This window comes from Brassica oleracea, chromosome C3 (genome assembly GCF_000695525.1).
Source record: "Brassica oleracea var. oleracea cultivar TO1000 chromosome C3, BOL, whole genome shotgun sequence".
NCBI lineage: Eukaryota > Viridiplantae > Streptophyta > Magnoliopsida > Brassicales > Brassicaceae > Brassica > Brassica oleracea.
Genome location: NC_027750.1, coordinates 4,515,065 through 4,539,591, shown reverse-complemented (window position 1 = coordinate 4,539,591; position 24,527 = coordinate 4,515,065). Strand labels below are relative to the sequence as shown.

At 37.6% G+C, this 24,527-nt stretch overlaps 6 protein-coding genes and 1 long non-coding RNA gene across 10 annotated transcripts; 4 read left to right on the top strand and 3 right to left on the bottom strand.

Annotated features, from left to right (window-relative positions):
- Positions 1 to 2,931: 2,931 nt before the first annotated feature.
- LOC106328318 (protein GPR107-like) lies at positions 2,932 to 4,476 on the bottom strand. Its single transcript, XM_013766742.1, has one exon. The coding sequence runs from the start codon at positions 4,432 to 4,434 to the stop codon at positions 3,106 to 3,108; it is 1,329 nt and encodes a 442-aa protein (XP_013622196.1). The 5' UTR covers positions 4,435 to 4,476; the 3' UTR covers positions 2,932 to 3,105.
- A 580-nt stretch (positions 4,477 to 5,056) lies between these two features.
- LOC106328060 (probable receptor-like protein kinase At5g18500) lies at positions 5,057 to 7,898 on the bottom strand. Its single transcript, XM_013766414.1, has 7 exons — positions 7,691 to 7,898; positions 6,606 to 7,250; positions 6,301 to 6,528; positions 6,050 to 6,220; positions 5,840 to 5,969; positions 5,550 to 5,762; positions 5,057 to 5,459 (listed from the first exon to the last, which is right to left on the bottom strand). The coding sequence occupies exons 2-7, from the start codon at positions 7,223 to 7,225 to the stop codon at positions 5,346 to 5,348; spliced, it is 1,476 nt and encodes a 491-aa protein (XP_013621868.1). The 5' UTR covers positions 7,226 to 7,250; positions 7,691 to 7,898; the 3' UTR covers positions 5,057 to 5,345.
- A 1,063-nt stretch (positions 7,899 to 8,961) lies between these two features.
- Positions 8,962 to 11,695, top strand: LOC106328097 (inositol phosphorylceramide glucuronosyltransferase 1). Its single transcript, XM_013766462.1, has 9 exons — positions 8,962 to 9,380; positions 9,458 to 9,578; positions 9,647 to 9,996; positions 10,128 to 10,235; positions 10,320 to 10,454; positions 10,545 to 10,655; positions 10,747 to 11,017; positions 11,097 to 11,220; positions 11,310 to 11,695. The coding sequence occupies exons 1-9, from the start codon at positions 9,138 to 9,140 to the stop codon at positions 11,452 to 11,454; spliced, it is 1,608 nt and encodes a 535-aa protein (XP_013621916.1). The 5' UTR covers positions 8,962 to 9,137; the 3' UTR covers positions 11,455 to 11,695.
- Positions 11,696 to 11,708: 13 nt separating this feature from the next.
- On the bottom strand, positions 11,709 to 13,085 carry LOC106328098 (G-type lectin S-receptor-like serine/threonine-protein kinase At1g67520). The gene has a single exon (XM_013766463.1). The coding sequence runs from the start codon at positions 12,960 to 12,962 to the stop codon at positions 11,742 to 11,744; it is 1,221 nt and encodes a 406-aa protein (XP_013621917.1). The 5' UTR covers positions 12,963 to 13,085; the 3' UTR covers positions 11,709 to 11,741.
- A 2,902-nt stretch (positions 13,086 to 15,987) lies between these two features.
- On the top strand, positions 15,988 to 16,979 carry LOC106333967 (dehydration-responsive element-binding protein 2G-like). The gene has a single exon (XM_013772346.1). The coding sequence runs from the start codon at positions 15,988 to 15,990 to the stop codon at positions 16,864 to 16,866; it is 879 nt and encodes a 292-aa protein (XP_013627800.1). The 3' UTR covers positions 16,867 to 16,979.
- A 2,838-nt stretch (positions 16,980 to 19,817) lies between these two features.
- LOC106328777 (CCR4-NOT transcription complex subunit 11) lies at positions 19,818 to 23,453 on the top strand. 4 transcript variants are annotated; one of them, XM_013767286.1, is made up of 12 exons: positions 19,818 to 20,052; positions 20,266 to 20,376; positions 20,500 to 20,586; positions 20,935 to 20,988; positions 21,146 to 21,288; positions 21,441 to 21,597; positions 21,667 to 21,804; positions 22,207 to 22,278; positions 22,359 to 22,432; positions 22,516 to 22,657; positions 22,853 to 22,937; positions 23,163 to 23,453. In XM_013767286.1, the coding sequence occupies exons 1-12, from the start codon at positions 19,900 to 19,902 to the stop codon at positions 23,258 to 23,260; spliced, it is 1,314 nt and encodes a 437-aa protein (XP_013622740.1). In that variant the 5' UTR covers positions 19,818 to 19,899; the 3' UTR covers positions 23,261 to 23,453. The 4 variants fall into 4 exon arrangements, 2 of the variants coding, with proteins under 2 accessions (XP_013622740.1, XP_013622741.1); XM_013767287.1 differs by having other exon boundaries at positions 19,819 to 20,052; positions 22,856 to 22,937; XR_001267630.1 differs by having other exon boundaries at positions 19,820 to 20,052; positions 22,527 to 22,657; positions 22,856 to 22,937; positions 23,163 to 23,324.
- A 544-nt stretch (positions 23,454 to 23,997) lies between these two features.
- Positions 23,998 to 24,384, top strand: LOC106334353. The gene is made up of 3 exons (XR_001268590.1): positions 23,998 to 24,034; positions 24,126 to 24,196; positions 24,292 to 24,384. It is a non-coding gene; the product is annotated as an uncharacterized LOC106334353 (long non-coding RNA).
- Positions 24,385 to 24,527: the final 143 nt, after the last annotated feature.

Below are 24,527 nucleotides of genomic sequence, written 5' to 3'. Positions count from 1 at the left end.
GAGATCAACTACTGGGTATTGTACCTTCATTGGAGGGAACTTGGTTACATGGAAGAGTAAGAAGCAGAAGGTTGTCTCTTGTTCTAGTGCTGAGGCTGAATATAGAGCCATGTTGAAGTTGACAAATGAGCTAGTGTGGATCAAAGGGATATTGAAGCATTTGAGTATTGAGCAGACCACTCCCATGACAATGCATTGTGATAATCAGGCTGCTATCCACATCGCTTCTAATTCTGTGTTTCATGAGAGAACAAAGCACATAGAAGTTGATTGTCACAAGGTGAGGCAGATGATTGTCCTAGGAGTAATACTGCCATGTTACACAAGGAGTGAGGATCAACTGGCTGATGTGTTTACTAAGGCAGCGAGGCAGAAGACAATAGAGTCCATACTATCAAGGCTTGGACTCATTGATCTTACTTCCAGAAGCTGATCCCCTTAACCATGGAGTCTCCACTCTTTTTCCCTCATCAAGGTTTTATCCCAATGGGTTTTCCTTGTTGAGGTTTTTAATGAGGGAGATCTTCATGGTTTCCAAGCTAGACAAGTTCACTTAGTCTAGCTTGAGGGGGAGTGTTGAGATGAAGATCAAGAAGTGAAGAGATTAAGCTGCCAGACTTTATAAGGTTTTATAAGGCTTTATAAGAGTTTTATAAGCTCGATTTTATTGAAGAGAAGAAGAAGAGAAGAAAATATATTTTATTATATTGTGTACTGAGGTCACTTGTCTTTAAATACTTGTACCCAGATCCACAATTAGATTAAAGAAACTATTTTCTCCTTCTTTCTCTTACATCTTCAGATCTACTTTCTCTCTCTATATGTTTTTCATTCTCCAATAATAAACTCTCAATAATTCTCTCATTCTATCAATTCTCTCATTCTAACAATTGTGTCTCCTCTGGTTCCCTGGAAGTGGTACAAACGGCTATACACGAGCACCGTTATGTATACTGTCCGGCAATGAACTGATACAGATCATTACTAACTGGAACTGGTTTCATAGTCATTATCTAAAAGGCTAAAAACACAATCAATAAATTTTCAATGAAACTACAAACGTCGGATTGATGAAGCTATATGTTCTAAAACCACAAACAACTCCAGTCTCAGTTTTACGCCAAATAAAACCCGATAAAAAAATAAACTCAAGAGTCATGACCCTAATCTTAGATAAAACAATAAGACAAACCGATCCATTGGATCATACACACACTGGTGATTGACTTTGTTTAAAGACACAACTAAGCAACGTAAAGCAATAAGGGACACTAAAACTTCAACTTCTTGTTGGGTCTTTTCAACTTGGCATCTTCATCGACTGTGATATGTTGCTTTCAAAAAAGTTTTCCAACGGAATCCAGAAAGTAACGTTAAAAGACTTTATAAAATCATGTTGGGGGAAACGAAAAAGCAAGTAGAAAGATGAGATGAGAGAAAAAGTGTGAGGCCTTATGCTTTTTGTTTTACTTCTTTTTCTTTTTTGTTAAGCTTAGTATTCTCTATCTAATCGTCATAAGAAGATACCTATAAACATGACGAACAAGGCATAAGAATTGGTCAGTAGAACATATTCTTTAAAGTTACTCCCTAGCCAGATAGAATGAAAGATAGTAGCTAGGGAGAATCAGATACCTTGACGTCTTCAAATGAGGCAACGTGTTGGATTCTTCTTCCTGATGAACTCGAAGCCCCACCTGGTCGACAGTAGATTAACATAATGCCTTCACATTCGATACTTAGGAGAGATTAGGAAAGACTCATTCTGCCATATAATATGTTCCCTAGTAATATAACCGATGCATGTATTTTCTTTTTCATTCGGATTCGCTCGATCGGATAAAAGTAAATCTATCATTATTTGCGTGTTATGTTGAATTCACTCACGAGCATTCTAAGAGCATCCACAATGGGAGCTCTTAGGTGAATCCTTAGAGGGTGTGGAGCCCACTTTCTTAGAGTTTGTGCAAAAAATAATCCTTAAAATCCTTTGATAAAGATTGATCCTTACACTGTTCACGGGTTCCATTGACTACGTGGCGGCCCGTGAATGGTTATCTTTTTTTTTTTTTTTTTTTTTAAAAACTCCAAAATATCCAAGATTAATCTGAAATGCCCTTGTGCTAAGGACTCCAATGAGTCTCACCATTGCGGATGGTCTAAAGTCCGAAGTGCGCAAAATTTAGTTCACAGTTTTCAGGCAACAAGTCAGTATGCATTTTCATCTGACGAATGCTAAGTATGATTTTTAAGCTCTTTTAAAGCTACTTTGAAGGTGAGAGTTGGGCTCGGATACTAATTTTCTTAGCTAAGCTAAAATCTCGGAATAACTTCTAGCTTTCAACCCTAATGTCAGCAAAAATACTAGAAAATCTAGGATAGCTGATGAGAACAAGATCTGATTCTCCTTTTATTCATGCTTTGAATCAATAAATAAGATGAACAGAGAACAAATTAAAGCAAATCACCAAAGATAGAACACTGGGTTGAATTCTAGAGCTCCTGAAGCCCAAACCAAGATCATAGCCCAAACTAATTCCTATAGCGCCTCTTTAACCCTTGAGCTCTCAACTAACCGATAAGCCTTGTTACTAAGCTGGCAAAGCTAACTTCCTTGCCGGACAAGAATGCTAGTTACAATAGTCCTGCACTAGACCTAACACGAACACCTTAACAGTACCTCAGATCTATGCTAGCTGAGCTATCAACCGTGACTGTAACCAACTAAAAACTCTTTTAGGCTACTAGTTAAATGGTCCTCTACTACACTTACAAGAACCTTATCATCACAAGAGACGTCACAGGACGAATCTATTGCTATTTTCAAAATGCTATAAGCCTCTCTAGCTTTTTGTAAAGGAGCTTCTTGACGTTTCTACAACATTGGCTGTAACACATAATCACATCCATATCTGAATTGTGGATGTTAGATGGTGTAATATTGTGGTTCGATAAATATTTGTATAGAATGAGCATAAAGCTAAATGATAAACTGTGAAGAATAGACTACATAACCCCAAAATCCGTACTGATGAAAAATGCTATAAAAAAGTGGTGAAAAAGTTTGTAACAGTGGAACAAAAAATAGTTGCAACATTTAGACACTCAAAGCTCAAACTCATCGTCTCTAAGAGCAACAGCAGCAGCTTCTTCTTCATCATCATCAACAGCAAAGTACTCATTCTTCTCCTCAGGCCTAAACATATAAAACATAATCACATAGAACACCAAACTCACAATCTCCTCCGCCGCAAAACTCACCCACCGGTACTTATACGCCGCGATCGTCTTAAGCGCAAACACAACGATCCTCGTGAAGTACAAATACCCAATGACAACAATGTAGAACTGCCTAAACAGCGTCAGCTTGGACAAGTTCCTCGCAGCTTTCCCATCGGTTTTAGACGTCTCTCTCAAGGCCCGAATCGACCAAACGATAGGGAAGATAATCGCGCAGCAACAGATGATATCAACAAGCAAGAACACTTGGTTCCACGTCACCCAGTCTTTAATAAACGGCCCCGTTTCGCCGATCACGATCGACGCGATGTTGGCTAGTACTTGCAGTGGGATCACTATGATAAACACGTTCTTCTCCTTCTCCTGCAAGAAAGGTTTCAAGAACGACCAGCCGGTTCCGATCAAGATGATCACGGTGAAAAGCAACACGACACGAATGAACTGGAAGATGTAGAAGAGTATGTCCCAGCCGTGCGGCGTCCCGGTGACCTTCACGTAGTGTTTGTCTTCCGCTGCGCAGATTAGGTTAAGCGATTTGATTAGAAGCAGCCCCGCCATGAGGAGATGGATCCGGTGGACAACGCGTTTGTTCGTCCAGCAAGTGTAGCTCCAGTAGGTTAAGAATGCGAGGTAGGAGAGGAAGAAGAAGGAGTAGAGAGAGGGGAGCTGTGTGGATCCGGCGGGTAAGTAGTCTTTAGATCCGTTGGGGTCTCTGTTGTACATCTCGGTTCTAACCGCCATGGAGACTTTCGTCTCGGGGAGGCAGTTAGCGAAGAAGAGGGAGTACTCGTTGGGGGAAGTCACCGGGTAGGACTGGTTGAATCGTGAGTTCGGAGGAGGGGAGAGATCTCTGAAGGTGAATAGATGCGTGACGTAGTGGGAATCGAGGACGCAGAATCTGGAGTTCTGGTTGATCTCGAGGAGGACCTGGAGGAGGGATTCTTCCGAGAGGAGGAAGAAGCCGAGGCGAGAGGGGTCTGGGTTCGGATCTGAGGAGGAGGAGGAGGAGGCCACGGAGACGGAGGAGACGGAGATAGTGACGTGGCCGGTGTGTGTGAATCCGAATTTTTCGAAGAGGATCATCGGACGTGCGTCGTCGGAGATGGCTAGTGATTTGATCTCTGCGGTAGAAGGAGGAATTGCGGCGAGGAGGAGGAGGAGGAAGGCGAAGACGGTTAGGGGCGTTTTCGTCATTGTGAGGTCGAGAGAGGGAGAGACGTGTTGGAAGACGACGGGTTGAATTAGCCGTCGCGAGTTTGATTTTTCGGGTTTTATAGGCTTCAGTTTTTGTCAGATCTGAGTCAAGTCAACCTTTTTTTTATTTTAATTTTGATGTATATTTACATTTTTAATTTTTTTTGTTTGGAGAAAATATATTTACAAAGTAAAGTACATTCACGACTAATTATTGTTTTCTCACTTTTGTAAATACTAATTATTTTTTTATAAATTATATTTACATTTTGGAACTTGATTTTATTTAAAATTGAATTGCGTTATTTATCGTCATGTCTTGAGTTTTTTCTTTTAAAACTTGATTGAGGTCAGATTTACTTGTCAACTAAATGAAGAACTTATGAAATAATGCTAATCATGTTTAACACAGTTATTTTAATGAACGTTGTATCATCATGTCTTAATTTTTTTTCTTTCTAAAACTTGATTTTGGTCATGTTTACTTGTCAACTAAACGAAGATCTTATAAAATAATGCTAATCATGATTAACTCAGTTATTTAATGGGAACGTAATAAATAGCCGGTTTGCGTTTAACACAACGCATGATTTGCAATAGACCTTTATCAGACGGTCTCAGATAAACAAACAAGAATTCCACAAGCAAACCAAACTACACGTCGTTTATCTCAAAGACTTAACATATCCTACAAAACCTGGCGTTTTCTTGGTCCAAAAACAACCTACACTGCAACACGTAGAGAAGCAAATGATAATACAACAAACAAACAAACACTATACAAGCAAATGGTGTTTAATGGAAACAAACCAAACAGAAACAATGAACACTCTCACTCTCACTCTTCTCTCTCCTTATTACCAAAGAACGATCGAACAAATATGACAATACACATACGATCTGGAGAAGACCTATCCAGCTTCAGGCTTTAGGTCAATGTACTCGCTCTTGTCAGTGTCTGTGCTGTTCCTAGGAGGATCTGAATCTCTTGTTGTCCCGTTCTGACTCCTTCGTTTTCTCCTATCCTGAAAATTCTCAAAATTGGTAGAGCTTTCAAAAACCAAACTCAACAAAGAAAACTATAAGAAGCAGTTTTCAAAGATGTTCATACATACCTCTCTAGGAATTGGGTACTCCTCGGATTCAAGCATACGTGCAACTTGGCTCATCCTTGGTCGTTTCTCGGACATTGGATCAACACACCTCAAAGCAGTCAAGAGTGTTCTCTTTAAGGCACTTGTAGATGGTTTTGTGTTGAGGTTTGGGTCAACCACTTCTTCTGATCTTCTTTGTTGAACCATCATCTTCAGCCATTCCACCAAATGTACCTACATAATGAGAGAAAAAAGAAACTTAGGAAACAGAGTTACGTGTGTTTGAAGGTTTCTTTAAGGGGGTCTTTTACCTCAGGTGGTGGGCGAGCATAGTCTACTGGATATCTACCAGTTATAGCTTCCAAGAGTACAACCCCAAAGCTGTAGACATCACTCTTCTCATTCAGAAGACCAGAGTTCGCATACTCTGGAGCTACATAGCTGAAAGCAAGAAGACACATTATGTCACAAGATCAACAATTATGTGCAAAGTGTACACAAAGAGAGGCCACAACACTTACCCAAAGGTACCCATAACTCGAGTAGTTATAAAGCTTTTATCAGCGCCAAGAAGCTTAGCAAGTCCAAAGTCAGAAATTTTAGAATTAAACTTGTCATCAATCAGAATGTTGCTAGACTTTATGTCTCTATGCACCACTTTTGGCTCAATCGCCTCGTGTAGGTAAGCAAGCCTGCATCACACCACACCACCCAAATCACCTCAGATGAAGAGAAAAAAAAAACAAAAAAAAAAGCTTTCACAAGGACTTACGCTTTGGCTGTTCCTATAAGAATTTTCATCCGTGCCTCCCACGTTAGATACTCGTGATTCTGATTGTCTCCACGTAGCCATTGCTCCAAGTTCCCATTGTTAACATACTCATACACCAGCATCCTCTGCGTTCCTTCCATGCAATATCCAAGAAGACGGACCAAGTTCTTGTGGCGAACGTGACCTATAGCTTCAACCTCTACTCTGAAGTCTTTGTCAGCTTGTCCACTACAAACATACAAAACATCACCATTTAAAAAAAAACAAAATTAAGGAAATGAACTCTTGAATCTTGTTTCACTTACAGATTGTTGAGCAACTTTTTAACCGCAACAGGACTACCATTAACCAGGCTACCACGGTACACAACTCCATAACCACCATCACCGATGATATTATCCCTCGAGAACTGATTCGTAGCCATCTGAAGATCTCTGAGAGTGAACCAATGACCCCATCCAAGGTGAGAAAACTCTGGAAGACCAGACAAAGGAGAAGGAGCTGTAAGATGATTAGCTGAAGACACGCTTGATGATCCATCTTTCTTCTCCATGTGATTAAACGAGCCTGATCTGCTACTATCACCACCATTTTCTGACTCTGCTGCTACTACTGCTGCTACCCCTTTCTCAGGCTCTTTATCACCAAACTTCTCACTAATAGAGGGATATCCATTGGCGTCACCGTTGGTTGAGGAAACCTCGTCGACTCTAATCTCTTTAATCTCTTCAGGAACACTAGGAGGTATGTGGAGGCTAAGAGGGATTTGGGTAGAAGATGGTCTAGACTTTTTTCTTCTGAAAGTAAGCCATATAGATACAGCTAAAACTACTAGGAAAATAGCTGAGAGAACAATCACTATGATCTCCCAGAGCTCCAAACCATTGTACTTCCGAGATAATGCGTTGTTTAAACTAGTTCCCATCTTCTTAAACCTCTGCTTTATCCACCTGAAAAGGACAAAGAACCAAAGAGTTTAGAACTCAAGAACACTTAAAAAATCTTTTATAAACAAAGAAGAGGCAATCAGAGTAACCAAAGCCGAGAGAAACTCTAAGCTTATACCAAAAGATGGAACCATATCCGATTACAGAGTTCAAATTAGAAAGGAACAAGTAAAAAAGACAAGAACTTGAACAGAGACTAAAGGAGAAATCAGATTCATACAAACAAGCATTGTGTCTAAGACCAAACGCCAGCTAAACATTCTACATGTGAACAAAAATAAAACTCATCAGCGGCTAATCTAGAGGAAAAAAATAGCTACCGACAATAGAAACTTATCAGAAAGTCTCCATCGCATTGTCTAAAAACACGGCTTAGCAAATCAAAGAAGACCAAAGAACTTACAATTATAAAACTAGGGTTCTAAAGTGAGAGAGAATCAAACCTGATGGGAGGGGTTTCAGAGGGACATGGAAGGAAAAAGTCAGATCTCAAGCAGCATTGACTAGAAAGTTCCCTGCTTTGGATCTTTGTAGGAAGGGAAGGATCTCTCTAACCTACAGACAAGACCCTAGATGAAAAAAGGAACAAGAAAGAAATGGAAGACCAGAAATGTCAGTGGGAAAAGATTGAAGCTTTACCTTGTTAGATAAGCAGTAAGTAAATAAAGATGATTTTATCTTTTTATTATTAGCTTGTCCAACAAAAGTGACGACCGACGAAAACGAAACAAAGGTGGAGACTTTTTTGGATTTGTGACGGACAAAGACTTGCTCAAAAGTAAAAAAAAAGTTTATTTTGCTACAGACTGTAAACTGAATGGAATGTCAAAACCAAATCTAATTTACTCTTGTTAACAAAAACAATCTTTCTCTTTTGGTTTGTCTTAAATTGTTGAACGAGGATGTCTTTTTTGGGTCTGTTTGATTCTAAATAAATTTGACATTAGTGTCATTTATATCTAAATAAATTTTGAAGTTAATGCCATTTATACACTTATCTACCAATGTAGAAAAACGGCTGCTGTTTTGTTTTCCCTCCAAACTGTGTTTATGCAAATAATTAAAAAAATAGTGTTATGTAAATTTAGTATTTACCAATCTAGCAATTATTTATTTTGAAAAAAGCAGAAAATTTACATGTATGTGTATAACCTAAAACTTATAAACATCCAAACAGATGACTAAGAAGTTATATAAATTTTTATCATTTCTATATTTACTCAAATTCAATTTCTTATTCCAGTAAAAAAATAGGCTTAAATATTTGTAACTGAACTCAAAATCCAACCAAATACAAACTTATAAACATCCAAACAGATTCTATAGAACAATTATTGAAAATAAAATAGTATCCGAATTTTACGTGAACTTAAACATATATCTAAAAACTAAAATTGTTTTATAAGAAGGGGAACCAATCATAAAATCCCAAGTGATCAAAGTTGTCATGTTTTCAATAATATCGCCCATAATTATTCCATTCAGGTTCTACTAATTTATTAATTTTTATATTTTAAATGAGATGTTCTAAAGTTTTCTACACAAATTTTAAAAGTGTTTGTTTCTATCTAATTAAAAATTTATTGTATTTATTATTTTAATTAGTTTAGCTAGAAATAAAATTGCACTAAATTCATAAATAACATTTAATTTTTAACAAAAAAAACATTGTTCTACACGGAGGAAGTATTGAATGAATATCTAGAACATGTTACGGTTTCTAAAACGACGGCGGCGAAAGGAATAAAGAGAAGTCTCAGACACAGACAGAACAGCAAAGGAGGAACAAACATAACAACGAAGAAGTTTCAAAAATCTACTTTTCAAACGTATACTTTCCTTAAATTAAGATCTTTGTTAATCCACTTTTCTCTACAAAGTTAGATCCGAATGATTACTATGTTGAGAGACAAGGCGAGTCTCTGTGTTCTCCTCTTCTCAATCTTACTCCTTTTCAAGGGTTCGTTTGGATCTGAATCAAGCAAGGAAGCTTACGTGACACTCTTATACGGCGATGAGTTCTTATTAGGAGTCAGAGTATTAGGCAAATCGATTCGAGACACTGGATCCGACAAAGACATGGTCGCTTTGGTCTCTGATGGCGTCTCAGATTACTCCAAGAAGCTACTCAAGGTTTGTTGAAATTTACAAGTTTGAGCTTAAAAATCTTGTCTTTTTTCATCACTTTGTTGAATTTTTGATACTAACAGGCTGATGGATGGAAAGTGGAGAAGATCAGTTTACTAGCGAACCCAAACCAAGTTCATCCGACAAGGTTCTGGGGTGTTTACACAAAGCTCAAGATCTTTAACATGACAGATTACAAGAAAGGTAAAGTCTTTGTTTGGATTCTTGTTTGAGAACTTTAAATTTTAAACCTTTTTTGGGTTTTGTGGCAGTTGTGTATCTTGATGCTGATACTATTGTGGTAAAGAACATTGATGATCTGTTCAAATGCTCGAAGTTTTGCGCAAACTTGAAGCACTCCGAGAGGTTGAACTCTGGTGTCATGGTTGTTGAACCGTCCGAAGCTCTTTTTAGTGACATGATGAGAAAAGTGAAGACTTTGTCGTCTTACACCGGAGGAGACCAAGGGTTCTTGAATTCCTACTATCCAGATTTTCAAAATGCTCGTGTTTTTGATCCTAGTTTAAGCCCTGAAGCGTTGAAAGCTAGACCAGTTCCTGATATGGAGAGGCTTTCGACGTTATATAATGCTGATGTTGGTCTTTATATGCTTGCTAATAAGGTATGTTTGCCTTTCTCGATTAGGAAACAAGACTGTGTACTTAGCCTTTGGTGTCTATTTGGTTCTGTCTTCATTTTTCTATGTTAATTTCAGGAATGGATTTTAATCTGTTTTAAGTTATTTTTCTGCAGTGGATGGTTGATGAGAGTAAACTTCATGTGATTCATTACACTCTTGGCCCTCTCAAGCCTTGGGACTGGTGGACAGCGTGGCTTGTGAAGCCTGTTGATGCCTGGCATGTAAGTCTTCTTCTTCTCTTTGAGTTTTTGAGGTCTCTCTCTACTAATTGAGCATTAACTCTGATGTCACCGCAACACTTTCAGAGCATTAGGGTAAAGCTTGAGGAAACTCTTCCTGGAACTGGAGGTGGCAAAAACCAAAACGATGAACTCGTCGTCAAGCTACTCTTCTTGTTACCTCTTTGTGCGCTTTTGTTCTGCATTTACCGATCCATTCAGGTTTAAGTCTCTCTTTGTTGTTGCCTTGACCTCTGCTACATTCATCCTTTTTGGATTACAAATTCATTCTCCCTTTTGTTTCTCTTTCAGGGTTATGAGGGGTCACTGTGCAGTCAATTTAGATATCTTTATTACAAAATTAGATCTAATAGAACACTTGGTTATAATTCTACATTTTCCACCATGAATCCTAGCCATCAAGTGAGTTTAATCATTAAATTGTTATTTTTGAGTTTTTTTTTTAAATGTTTGTATCTCATTTGAACATCTTGTATTGCTTTCTGTCTATTAGCTCCATAGTGGCAACTCACAGTCAAAGGTTCCTCAGCACTTAGGCGCGGTTTCAGTTGTAGTCTGTTTCACCGCCCTTCTGATATCCGTTGGAGTTTCCTTTCTGATTGTGCCTAGGCAAATCATGCCGTGGACTGGGTTGATCTTGGTGTACGAATGGACGTTTACAATCTTCTTTCTTTTGTTTGGTTGCTTCTTGCTTTTGGTGCATCAACATGGAAAGAAAATGGCAGTTTATACAGAATCATCCACCTTGGATGGTTCCGGAAAAGGTATGGCAATGAGAAGAAAATGATAAGCCTAGACATCGTAACCATTCTCTACAAAGTTGTTTTGTTTTGGTATTAACAGGTCATCAGCGAGGAGGTGTGTCTTGTGACGTGACTACATTGTATTATGGATTAGGGATGGTGTTTCTAGCTATTGCTGCTGTTTCTTTGCCTTATATATTAGGGATCACCGCTTTATTCGTGAGGTAATCTTCTTAATAAACTTGCTGAGAATGGTTTTTGTTACTGTTCAGCCCACATTTTAACTTGTTTCATCACTTTACATATTGAGCAGGTTGGGTCTAATGGTGGGTGTAGCCATAGTTTCAGCTGCCTACATGACTTATGCTTCAGAGCACCTAGCCATCAGATGGTTCTTGAAAGGTTTAGAAGACCGTCTTGAAACATCAAGATCAAAGTCCATATGTTTCATGTGCTGACACCACAAAAGGCAGTCACCTGAGAAAAATGTGTCACCATTGTAACTTGCAGAATCAAACAGAGCCATATGATTTGAGTTTTTGTAGTTATGTCTTAAGATTGTTATAGATTCTTGTAGCTTTGTTCTTTCTTTATCACCATGTCCCACTGTCTCCTCTCTTTACTCACATTTGTACAGATCATTAATACTGTGAAGAATTCTTTTCTTTGCTAACATTTGTACAGATCACTGCTTGATTATTTAGATTCTTGATAAAATTAAAACCATTTATTGATATTAGTCTTGTTACATAGTTGCTTTTACAATTTCAGAATCTAGAACATACACTATTTGCTCGACATTGAAGCTATCATAAGGCACAAACTTTGACCCTTTCCCCCAATAATGGCATTGTCCTCTAGGAAAGCTTTGAAAAGCTATGCAAGAACAGTTTCTCCAGCAGCTTCCATGACAGTCACTTATCCCAGAGCTCAAACCATCACCATAATAAGCATTATCCATCATGTACCCTCTTCTAGGTTCGAAATACTCCGACCCTTTCCTACACGCCGTTGGCTTCTCTGCGATGCAGATAGCTGAACTGCTCTTCAAATCCTTCTTGCACGGTCCACTGCTTTCAGAAGTCCCGCCGGCGCATGTGCTGCTCCTGAAGCTGTTTGTAACAGTGATTTGGCCTAGAGTATCCAAGAACCAGCTGGAAGAGACCGAGCCTTTAGTTTTCTTGACTGAGTAACTGAAGTAGTTCATGCGCTTGTCTGAATGGAATTTGAACTCATAATCAATATTGTATCTTCTGGATAGCTCTAAGGCTAGTTGAGAGCTTCCGTTGTTTGTCAATATTCCACTGGACCAGTAGATTTCACCGTGGCGCCAGACGAGTAGCTGGTTAGCTCCTGAAGGGTCTAGTCCTAGTCTGAATGCTCCTGGGGTTGGGACTTGGTTACTTGTCCAGGAAGTAACCGAAATTTCTTTCTTGGTTTTTAGGTTAAACCCAATCTTCATTCCTGGAAGTAATATATTGGTGGGATGGTCAAAGCTTTGCCATAGAACCCGGCCCGGTCCTCTTCCTCCTCGTCCTGTATCTCGGATCACGAAGTTTCCAGAATCGAGTAACGTGGCGGAGACGTTACCGGCCAAGGAAAGATGTGGGCTCACCATGATTGGAGAAGCATTTGCCCTTGTGATCTTGAGAGCACCATTGGTATCAACGGATAGAGAACCTGATGAATCAGAAACTGGTTCGGTTGGGTTACCCACCCAAACTGGATCACTTTGAGACCAGATACCAATATACCTAAGACCAGCTGAGCCAAGTAAGAAGGTAGATGATTCTCTAGGTGTAAAGAACCGGAGAGTGAAGGCCTCACCGGCAGAGATCAACTGCTCCCAGTCTCTGAGCTGCTGTCCCGGTTTCAGTGTATCGGTTTTGAGTGGTGAAATGGCGAAAACCGAACCAAGAAAGATCGGTATGAGAAGGAGAGGAACAAGAATGGGTGAAAGAGCCATTAGTTGTTTGATTGGTAAAAGTGTTTGTCTCACTTATGAGAGATATATAGCAGCTTTTGTCTCTTTTTAGATTCCCAAATCTTCTATGACTTTGTAGTTTTTTTTTGGCATAGCAAAGTCTTATATGCTTAAATAACACGAGGGAGGCTGCCTAAGAAACTTCTTTCGAAGTGTTTTATTAAAGACTTAAAGTCCCTTTCGATGGCAAGTTTCAAACTCAGACCAAAGCTTGGGTCAAAGTTGAGGTCGTATCTTTGTCCTTCCGACAACAGCCAAGTTAGTTGAATGTATTTGGTCTTACTATGGTTTGCAATGATAACCATGTAGAGTATCTACAATCATACCATAGAGCAAATAGGCTAGCAAATGGAGAACCTTTTAAATTAAAAAGAAAGATTCAAGACCAACTTGTATTCACTTTTGTGGCTTGTTATGAAAATTACTCATTGATACATATATATAATCTTTAAGTGTGGAAAGTGGAAACGCGTAGTGGGGTTTTTGCAAGTGGCTGATGAGTGATGATGGCACTTAATCACTGATTCTAAGCATCAACGACTTGAGGAATAATCTTCCAAGTCTTCGGATTAATTTCCAACGTGTATTAAATAAATCTCCCACATATACTTGAAAATAAAAGCAATTCTCTCAAATAACCATTTTTAAGTTTTTGTCACAAAATAACATTTAAGAAAGAAAATGATCTATATAGTCCTTTTTTTTATTTTGAATTTTTTTAATATTTACTTTTTGCTTTTAAAAATTTGATACTTATACTCAAAATTTCACTCATCACTTCTAAACTCTAAGTCTAAAATAGTTAACCAAATGTTCAATTTTACCTTTTAATAAAATTTATTTTGGTCATTTTCTTCATTGAGTGCTATTTTTGTAACAAAAACTTAAAAATGGATGTATCTTAGGGAATTTCTCTGAAAATAATTACACATTCTTTTTTTTTATAACTTTAGTGTAATCCCAAATGTTTTTTATGCCCAAGAACTAATTATTACGACGTCCGCAGAATCCGTATTTTCTTATCACTTAAGGCGTTCCGGATTACTAAGAGGAATCAAACCCACGGCGGTACTCATATTTGTAAGTCTTTAACCACTAGGCCAAAGACCACTTGGTTAAATAATTACACATTCAACCCCTTTTTCCAACTCTTCAACCCAAACTATGTACATCTTTTTCAATAGCACTAACTAGAGATTTTTCAGTCACACATTTGCCTCCACACCCCCCCACCACGTAAATTACACTTTCAGTTAATTCTGTCATATTTTTTGAACGAATGTAAGAATTTACTTAATCAAATATTCTGTCATAGTTTATGCATATTATCACTGCATAAATCTGATTCCATGTTGGATCAGATCAATCGGGTTATATATAAAGTTAGATTGATTTTGGTTTGAGTTAGAGCATAGCGTATGCACGTAAGTTTTATAAGCTTAAAGCTCTGTTTAATTTCTTTTATATGTCGACCAATTTCTTATTTTTATAGGATATATTGAGGGGAAAATATATAATTTGGAAACAATCAATCAATGTGGTCCCAAAGCCTATTATACTCTATATATATATATATACATTAATTTGAAAGTAACATACAGATAAATCTTTCTGAGTTTTTAAGGTTATTGTTTCCATGCGATTTTATCAGTTCCAAGAAGTAAGGGAGCAGAAGAAAACAAGTGTCGCATCTTCAACTATGTAAGAGTGACACTCATCCCTACACTTACCACGTCTTAGGCTCTAACTATCTTACACTTGTTCTTTTCTCTCCCGTTAACTTCACACTTCTTCCCCATGCATTTTAAGAAGCCGATGGCCGATTTGTAGTAAATTTACAAGGACTCTCCTCTTTATTTAATAAGAAAATGATGAATAGAGGATTTTAATAAGTAGTGGTAGAATAATAGGTACTTCGGGGCGAAGCACCTAACGAATGGTTGAGCCATGTGTTCTGAGTCGCTTGCCAGACCATCCTTCGTCTTGACACGTGCGACACAAGTACGACATATTCCATTTTCGCATTATAGTATATATTTTGTCCCTGATTTTTGTTATTTTAAATTGTTATACCTATCCAGAAACATAACGGGAAAACTGTTTGGAATAAAACCGGTGAAACTTATCACTAAGTCAAACCAGAAAACGAAAATCACAGAATCGTAACCACTACGGAAATTTAAAAGTAGAAATAAATATTAAAAGTTCATAAACCCAAAATACTGTATTAGTCCGTAGAAAGAAACCGTAATTATTAATGGTTTGCTTATTTTTTTTCTTTTTAACATCAGACCAAACATGTTCAAGACTTCTAGATTAACTTGTAATAAAAAAAAGGTAAAAATTAACCAAAAGGTATATCAAATAAAACATATACAGTATAGTTAATTATTATAATACTATAAGAATATACATTCTTATAGCTCTATACTCACTGTAAATAACTGTTATTTTAATACATTGAAATTTAACTTTAATAAGAATGATGAGAAATGTTGGAAGCGACAGCGTCATTCAGGTAAATTATACTATAATATAGATATTTTTGTTGGCCTGGTGAATTATACATTTATACCACCTTATATATGATCGAAATTTAAATGTCTATATTGAAAAAGTCTAAATTCATCTGTTGAATAGGTTTTAAAATCACGTTTTAAGCATATAAAGCTGTTGACAAAAAGAAAAAGCATATAAGGCTTTAGAGAGAAAACTTGTCTCATCATCAAAATTTTCCAGTGAAAAAAAAAAAAAAAAGCAGTGGTCGGGGTCGCTTTCTTGTAACACAGAGCCATTTGAATAAACAAAACGAGATTCCTTAGTATACATAAACACACGTAGACATTCATACAAATGCCACGTAAGAATACATATACTCCTGACGTATCCATGAATACATATAAACATACGCTTCAGGTTTCACTTTAGTATTTATACGTACGTACTCGTTACAAATTTAGTTAGTCTAGATCGAAACTGAAAATATCCAACTCTCAAAGAACACACCATGGAAGAAGAGCAACCTCCGGCAAAGAAACGAAACATGGGAAGATCTCGAAAAGGTTGTATGAAAGGTAAAGGCGGTCCTGAGAACGCCACATGCACTTTCCGTGGAGTTAGGCAACGGACTTGGGGTAAATGGGTCGCTGAGATCCGTGAGCCTAACCGTGGCACCCGCCTCTGGCTCGGCACTTTCAATACCTCAGTCCAAGCCGCCATGGCTTACGATGAAGCCGCTATGAAGCTGTACGGACCCGAGGCTAGACTCAACTTGTTACAACCACAACAAAAACAAAAACAAGAAGTAAAGAGGAACTTGTCCTTTTCTGACCACGGGTCAGGTTCTTGGTCTTATAAGCTCGATACGATTCGTGGGCTGGACCTTGGTCTCGGCCCGTCTAATGGTTCACGCGGTTCGTGGTCGGGGAGTTTTAGCATTCCACGAGAAGATGATCATCATAATGTTTCTTGGTTGTTACCTAAACGAAGTAGTTCACAAGATCAAGAAAGCGTTAATGATGCGAGTGGCTTAGCGTTTTCGAATAAGATGCAACCGAGAAACTTGATGATGACTCCGAAGAATGGATCATCGAATGGAGTTTGGTCTAGGTTTCTTGTGGGACAAGAAAAGAAGACAGAATATGACGTGTCATCATCGTGTGGCTCGTCAGACAATAAGGAGAGTATATTGGTTCCTAGTGGCAGTGGCGGAGAAGGGATGAGTAGGCCGGAAGTGGAGGTGGAGGGGGGAACAGGGTATTTGGAGATGGACGATCTTTTGGAGATTGATGATTTGGGTTTGTTGATTGGCAAAGATGGAGATTTCAAGAATTGGTGTTGTGATGAGTTTCAACATCCATGGAACTGGTTCTCTGAGAGGTTTTAGTTTTTCGATGTTATTATTTATTAAATATCTTTTAAGATCAATATTTAGGATTGTTAATTTGTTATATATATACGTCAAGCGTCGTGGGTTCTTTCTCTGCTTGCATGTACTCGTGTATAAATATGTTTGATTGCGTGTTTGAAATTATACTAAGGATATGTGAAAGGAACTCTCTTTTTTTATTATTTCACTAGACAACATCCTCAAAAAAGAAAAAGAAACACAAGTTAAATATCCTTTTCAAAAAAAAAAACACAAGTTAAATACTTCAGTTGTGAGATCTTGCCTAATATATTCACAGCCAGTTTCTTCTACCATCACCAAAGGCCATCTTCAGAGGTTGCTGTGGCTCATTCTCTTTCTCTTAATCCTCTGACTAACCCTCTGCCTCAGGCATCATCATCTAGCCCTGGGACGGATCCGGATATCCGGAAAATTTAGGGTATCCGGATTCGGATCCGGATCCGTCGGATCCGTGGATTTAATATCCGGATCCGGATTCGTGGTTTCCGGATATCCGGGTTTCGGATATCCGTCTCGATATTCTATTATCCGCGGATATCCGGATCCGGATCCGGATCCGTCAAAATAATTAAAAATAATTTTTTAACAAAAAATATTAATTTTTTTAACAAAAAATACTAATTTTTTTAATATAATACATAAATTAAATATTTATAAATATATTTATATATGTTTATAATATTGTAAAAACTAAAATATAATATTATAAGATTAATTCATGTATAAATATTAATATATCAAATATAAATATTAATAAAATTTAAAAATTTAATGTATTTTAAAAATACGGATCCGGATCCGGATATCCGGACCTAAAAATTACGATATCCGGATCCGGATTCGGTTTGCACGGATCCAAGATTTTACTATCCGGATTCGGATCCGGGCACCCCGGATACCCTATTTTCGGAGCGGATCCGGAGCGGATCCGGAGCGGATCCGGAGCGGATCCGGAGCGGATCCGGAGCGGATCCGGAGCGGATCCGGAGCGGATCCGGAGCGGATCCGGAGCGGATCCGGAGCGGATCCGGAGCGGATCCGGAGCGGATCCGGAGCGGATCCGGAGCGGATCCGGAGCGGATCCGGAGCGGATCCGGAGCGGATCCGGAGCGGATCCGGAGCGGATCCGGAGCGGATCCGGAGCGGATCCGGAGCGGATCCGGAGCGGATCCGGAGCGGATCCGGAGCGGATCCGGAGCGGATCCGGAGCGGATCCGGAGCGGATCCGGAGCGGATCCGGAGCGGATCCGGAGCGGATCCGGAGCGGATCCGGAGCGGATCCGGAGCGGATCCGGAGCGGATCCGGAGCGGATCCGGAGCGGATCCGGAGCGGATCCGGAGCGGATCCGGAGCGGATCCGGAGCGGATCCGGAGCGGATCTCGGATCGAATCTGGATCTCGGATAATAAGTCCCAGGCCGACATCATCCATGGATTGATTTAATAAATATTATCAGTTTTAATGAGTGCACTATTATTGATTTAATAAATATTTAATAATATATTAAAATAAAATATTAAATTAAATTACGAAATATAAAGTAAAAATATTAAATTTTAAATATACCAATTTTAAATATTATATTTAAATATATATATTTAATACAATATAAGAAGTAACCATTAAATATTTTATATTTGCAACAAAATTAAATATTTGTTTACTTAAAAATATTTTACTGTAATTTATTATTAAAAAGAAGAAATTTGTTTAAAATAAGATATTTTATTGTTGTGAGGTTAATGAAAAAAATGTGTATTGAAAAAAAAATATAATTTAAAATATAAGTATTTTGTTTTTGGAGTTTACATTATGATGTTTTCTTAAATGGGTTAAGTTTTTTTAATAATTAGAAACCTTTAATAGATTAGATTTTAGACATAAATGGCTTTAGAATTCAAGTTATATTAATTCCTTAAATTGACTTAATGATGATTATCTTTTTAAACATATTTAATTTGTTTTTGTTCTTTCTGGATTTCATCTATTTTTGTGGGTGCAAATTATAAGTTATTACGAGTGTACATAAAAATTTTGTACAAAAATACATTAATTTTCAAAAAAGTTATGGGTGCATATGCAGTTATGCACCCTCTTCTCGTATCCTAACTTCACCCCTGATCAAATAAATCCGTAAAGACTTTTATATTACTTCTTCAGATTTTTTTTTTACTATTATTGTTCTACTGCTAGTTTTGAATATGGCATCCACGTTGTACAAACACATTCAATAATAATTTTAGAATTACAGAATTTTACCACATTAAGTATGATTCTATAGTCCTAAACTCTAAATAACTTTAACAACAAAAACATCCCAAAATCATTAACTTTAGCTAATCTAAACCCTAATTTTAAACCTATAGTGCTTAACTAAAAAAAAAGAACTTTCTTAGATTTTAACTTTTATAAAAAATATTTAAATATGTTTTCAAAATATATACAAAATTAACATTGTTGAACCGCTCTCTTCTTATTCGCTAGTGTTTTATAGTTGATGAAAATTATAAGTTCAGATGAATTTCTCGGAAGCAAGCTACTGAGGAAACGAAATGGATCTCATTTTCTTTTGGTTCTGGTTGAAGGTTGAGAACGGCAAACAATATCTGATGATTTTGAATCCGATCTAATGGAATACACCGGAGTGATGAGTCGAACGAAGCAAGTTAGGAAATATTTAATTTGAGTGCTTTTATTCGAGTTGATCCGTAACTAAAACTTTATTCTCATTTCGGGTTGATTTTATGATTTTTTTTTTAAATAATAAAACAGATACAAAATTAAATTTCTTACCACTTTTCAAGGTAAGGAAACTATCAGGAAGCCAAAATTACAACAATAGCCTCAAAAGACTCTCTAAAAAGACTGTTGACCGCAAACCTTCCAAGCCAAGAAGAAGTATAAGGTCAGTTCCACTCATATAGAAAGAAAGACCAAGTCCCTTTGAAAACAAAAATCATCCACACAGATTGAATTGGGAGAATCTAAAGGTCTCTCGATCAACGAACGATGACGATTATGAAGATGGAAGAGACGGCGGTTGTTTGGACGCTGCTCCAGTCGGATCTCCGCCCGATCCAAGACGTTCTCTCCGAATTCAACTCCAAGTTCACCCGCTCTCGCTACTTCCCAGTCTGCTCCTCTCTTTCCATCCTCTTACAGGCACGTGCTCTCGTCCCCCTCCCGTTACCGAGCTCTGTTCTCGATTTCGTGACAGTAGCGAGCTCTGGTGGGCGGATGCGAAGGATTTGATTTTTGAATCTAGGGTTTTACCGAGTGTTCGAATTATCTTTATATTTATGTTCAGTTTGCTAGGGCCCACTCATTGGTTACTTTCGGTTATCGAAATTGGGATTTGGTTAAACTTTTTTGCAGGATCCGATGATACTGAGGAGTACTGATCGTCTAATTGCATTTGCTATCATGCACCAGTGTTACTCTTCCCATAAACCATCTTTAAACCCGTTTATATCGGAAATGATAAATGTAAGCAGCCTTTTCATCGTGCGTCTTATATCTATATATATATATATATATATATATATTTGATTTATGCATACACATGTCTTTTCGTGTGAAAGAATAACGATGTCTATTGCGTTTTTGTAGGCTGCTTGTAATGAGCAAGCGGAGAAGTATGAGAGAGCTTTCCTTCTCCACCTGTTTCAGTGGAATAGCTACAACAATGCTAAAGAGGTATATGATATAGCTGTTTCCTTTGAGCTCTTTGCCTGCTTTTTTTTTTCTTCATGTAAACTCAAAATGTGTACTCTTGCTTTTGTTAAGCATGTTATGTATTCAATGAATTCGTGTTTTATAACTGTCCTGTGGACAAACAATGTCCATGTTTTCAAAGAAAAAACATTTTGTTGAGAATCTCTCTAAACATTCATTATATAAGCACTGATTAATTAGAACAATTGATTTATTAAAGGTGTTATGAGATCACTTTTCTCATTCTCTCCCAAAAGTTCTGATGTGTATTTTTTTTTTTAATTCCCCGCGATCTGTGGATTCTGATTACGTTTTCGTGCTCTCTTGCAGATTCTCAAACTGTCAGCTGCTGATTATATCAAAACGTTTGATCCTTCAACTAATGTAAGAGCGGATGAGGCATAGACATCTTTTATTCTAGTTACATCTCTGTTTCATCTTATCTTCATCGTAACTGTTCCTGTATCATGCCTAACACTACTTGGAGAACATTTGGAGAAACTTTTCTGGTTAGTGATTTAGTATGTTGATGTTCTGTCAGGAATTTCCCGAGCTAGGAGAGCTGCAACGAGAGTATGGCAACAAAGCTGATGGACCATCTAGTCACATGTTTGCAGACTATGCTCTCAAAAAGCTATTGCATGATCCTGATGTTCCTCGTGGGTGCGATCCTAACTCTCCAGAGTACGTAACCTATTAGTTTATGGGATTCCGATTCTTTTCTAACTGCTTTACAGATTTTACCCCGGTCTATTTCTCCCAAGCTTCCAGTTTTGCGTGTTATATCATCACGTGCCAGTTTTTATGGATGATATTTATGTCAAATAATCTTATAGGTTTGATGTCCAAGTCCAACCTGGAGGGATTTCTAAAATTGGATCAGGTGATAGAAACGAAGCCGTATCTGGAATATTGGGAAGTTTGACTATGGGGGGATTAGCTCCTAGGTGGATCCGTCCTTGTCCTCCGAGGTACCCAGTTCATCAGAGCGAGGTAAGGCTAATATTTTAAAACTTTTTTAGAAAATCATACAGCTGACCTTAGTGGTTCACCTTCTTACAGTTGCTTTGGATTGATCCTGATAACAAGCATGAGCTTGTCTGGGATGATAAAATGTGTGCTGACACTAGCAGAGGCGCAACAGTTAGAGACTTGCTTATTAAGGGTTTAAAGGTGACACTTTCACCTACAGAGCAAGAGGTATGTACTACTCTTTATTCTTGATATGTGCGTAGAGTCATACAAGTAGTGGTTTGCTCTAAGTATAACATTAGTGCTTATTTTGCTTTAACGCTGATAAGTGAGTTAAACATAACATTGGAAAAGTTACTACACATGCACAATTTTTAAAGGTTGTTAATAGCCATTGTAGTTTTGAGAGAGAAGTTGTGCTATCACTTTATCCCTTTCTTGTTGAATAAAAGAATTTCCATCTCCCAGTAGGGTATTAAGAGTGAACTGATTGTATTGAGAGAGTTTATGGAAAATAACCATTTAATAGATAAAATAGTGATAATATAATTGCCTATATAGCTGTATCAAATTTCAAACTCTGGATCTTGATGTGAATTAAACAACAAGTTTTATTCATTTGTTGGCCAGGACATCACTACGGCATTAGCAAATGACCCAAAACTTGTCTATCACTGTGGAATAACTCCACGGAAGCTGCCGGTATGTGATTTCGTTATCTGGCAGTTGTGTTATCATTCTCTCGTATCGTCTCTTCGGTTGATCTAGTTTCTTACTCTCAGCAATTAGTAGAGCACAATCCTCAAATAGCAGTTGAGATTCTCACCAAGTTGATTAACTCTCCTGAGATTGTTGAGTAAGTCATCTCATCTTATCAGTTCCGCTATTTACATTCTTAGAACAATTTTGTAAGTAGGAATCTGAGAATGCTCGGTGCAGCTATTTCACAGCTCTTGTAAGTATGGAGATGAGCCTGCACTCGATGGAAGTTGTAAACAGGCTCACAACTGCAGTTGAGCTTCCCAAGGAATTTATACGCATGTTCATCACTAATTGCATATCGTCTTGTGAGAACGCCAAGGTATTAAAACAAAGCTTTCTATGCAGCTATTAACATCATTGTGTAGTTATGTTTCAAATACTTCTGCTCGTGCTCTGTTATTATGTGCCTATCTGTATATATTATCGGATTTGTTGGTTTAGGATTTGGAAATTCCTTGTATTTGGTTGTTTCGTTAATGGGTATAGTGACAAATTGTTTTTGCTCGATGTGTAGCAGCAAGACAAATACATGCAGAATAGGCTTGTAAGGCTTGTTTGCGTCTTCTTGCAGAGTTTAATTCGTAACAAGATCATCGACGGTATGTATTCTCTTCAACTGTTCTCATCTTTTTTCTACTTTTTTTAACTGATTGCTATCAAATTTGGTGTTTTGCTTTGCCAACAAGACAAAGAAAGATAAACAGTCACATTCGCAAGATGAATACCATATAGTCTATGATTATGTTTTAGAAATGTCAAATGTGATATATGAAATGTGTAATTTAAGTTCTGATGAAATGTTTTGTTTTGGTAAATGGTAACAGTGAAGGATCTATTCATAGAGGTTCAAGCTTTCTGCATTGACTTTTCGCGGGTTCGAGAAGCAGCTGGTCTCTTCAGGCTCTTGAAAACATTGGAATGAATAATTGACTCTCTTTTCTTCTTTTTTCCTTTCTCAACAATCTTCGTCTCCTTTTTCATTCTATTTTCCCTGAGTTCTTTTGTATCCAATCAAAGACAGCTCTAGTATTTTTAGATTCCTTAATTTATATATGTATGTTGACAAAAGATTTTGGGTTAGACTGTAATGTCTTAGGAGACTGGCATTCACATTCTCCTTATGGTATCAAACGCAGGTGCTACGAGCACTTTTGCTAAAACTCGATGAAACCAAGTCCCGATTGGAGATAAACCAAACAATCTGATTACATTTTGTTCATGAAAGCATGACTTATCTTGTGCCCAATATATGAAATTGTATTTCTGTTTCTTTTCCTCCTGAGAGTTTGATAAAGCTGCATTTTATGTTTTTCCAACATAAGAAAAGCTCGAGGCTAACGGAATCGGTAATTAACTAATGAATGATTTAGTGTTGTGTATGAGTTATGTTGTGCAATCATTGCAATCTGATTATATTTTGATATTCCGAGTAATTGTTTGATCAACTCTATGCAGAACACGCTTATACAAGAAGGAAAAGAGATGGCGTCAATTCTCTATACATATAGAAGCTGCGTTAAATCACTCCCTCAGGTCCGTCCTTGTGAATTTTATAGAAAATGACTTTGAGAATCATACTATGAGTTAATTCTTCGTTAATGATATACTTGCAGCTTCCCGAATCTATGAAGTTTTGGACTTATAAATGAGCCGTTTACGCAAAATTCAGAGATGGCAATCGTTGGCTTCAGCTAAAGTGCGTTGTTATTCCTTCCTCTTCCGTCTCTTTTTTATTAAAATTCCTGTATTAGAGATATAATGTGCTTATATAGTGCAAGTCTCTGCAGCTAGCTGCTGATATGCAGAGGTCTTCTAGACCTGAACGGCGAATCAATGGCCCCACAGTCACACATCTTTGGTGGGTTATCACTTCTCTTTTGCCTTCTGTATACATCTTCAGACACTTACACACTCCTTGTGTATATAATTTAACATTGATTATACTTACTATAGGTCAATGCTGAAGTTGCTTGATATCTTGGTTCAGCTTGATCATCTTAAAAATGCTAAAGCTAGCATTCCTAATTATTTCTCTTGGTATAAAAGGTAAAAAAAAACATTATTTTATCTGGTCTTTACATTCTCGGTGCTAATAGGACACTTGAATGTCGGTAGATTACTATATACATATATCTAACACTCTTTTAAGCGTTGAAGTAGTTTCCTAGATGCTTTTCTGTTGCCTCTTT

Coding starts and splice junctions, on each gene's coding strand:
- LOC106328318 (XM_013766742.1), bottom strand. CDS start 4,434: ATGACGAAAACGCCCCTAACCGTCTTCGCCTTCCTCCTCCTCCTCCTC.
- LOC106328060 (XM_013766414.1), bottom strand. CDS start 7,225: ATGGGAACTAGTTTAAACAACGCATTATCTCGGAAGTACAATGGTTTG. Junction 5,970..6,049: donor CGAGTTATGGGTACCTTTGG/GTAAGTGTTGTG, acceptor TCTTGCTTTCAG/CTATGTAGCTCCAGAGTATG. Junction 5,763..5,839: donor ATGCTCGCCCACCACCTGAG/GTAAAAGACCCC, acceptor CTCATTATGTAG/GTACATTTGGTGGAATGGCT.
- LOC106328097 (XM_013766462.1), top strand. CDS start 9,138: ATGATTACTATGTTGAGAGACAAGGCGAGTCTCTGTGTTCTCCTCTTC. Junction 9,381..9,457: donor ACTCCAAGAAGCTACTCAAG/GTTTGTTGAAAT, acceptor TGATACTAACAG/GCTGATGGATGGAAAGTGGA. Junction 10,656..10,746: donor CCATGAATCCTAGCCATCAA/GTGAGTTTAATC, acceptor TCTGTCTATTAG/CTCCATAGTGGCAACTCACA.
- LOC106328098 (XM_013766463.1), bottom strand. CDS start 12,962: ATGGCTCTTTCACCCATTCTTGTTCCTCTCCTTCTCATACCGATCTTT.
- LOC106333967 (XM_013772346.1), top strand. CDS start 15,988: ATGGAAGAAGAGCAACCTCCGGCAAAGAAACGAAACATGGGAAGATCT.
- LOC106328777 (XM_013767286.1), top strand. CDS start 19,900: ATGACGATTATGAAGATGGAAGAGACGGCGGTTGTTTGGACGCTGCTC. Junction 21,805..22,206: donor TTTCACCTACAGAGCAAGAG/GTATGTACTACT, acceptor TTTGTTGGCCAG/GACATCACTACGGCATTAGC. Junction 22,938..23,162: donor TCGTAACAAGATCATCGACG/GTATGTATTCTC, acceptor AAATGGTAACAG/TGAAGGATCTATTCATAGAG.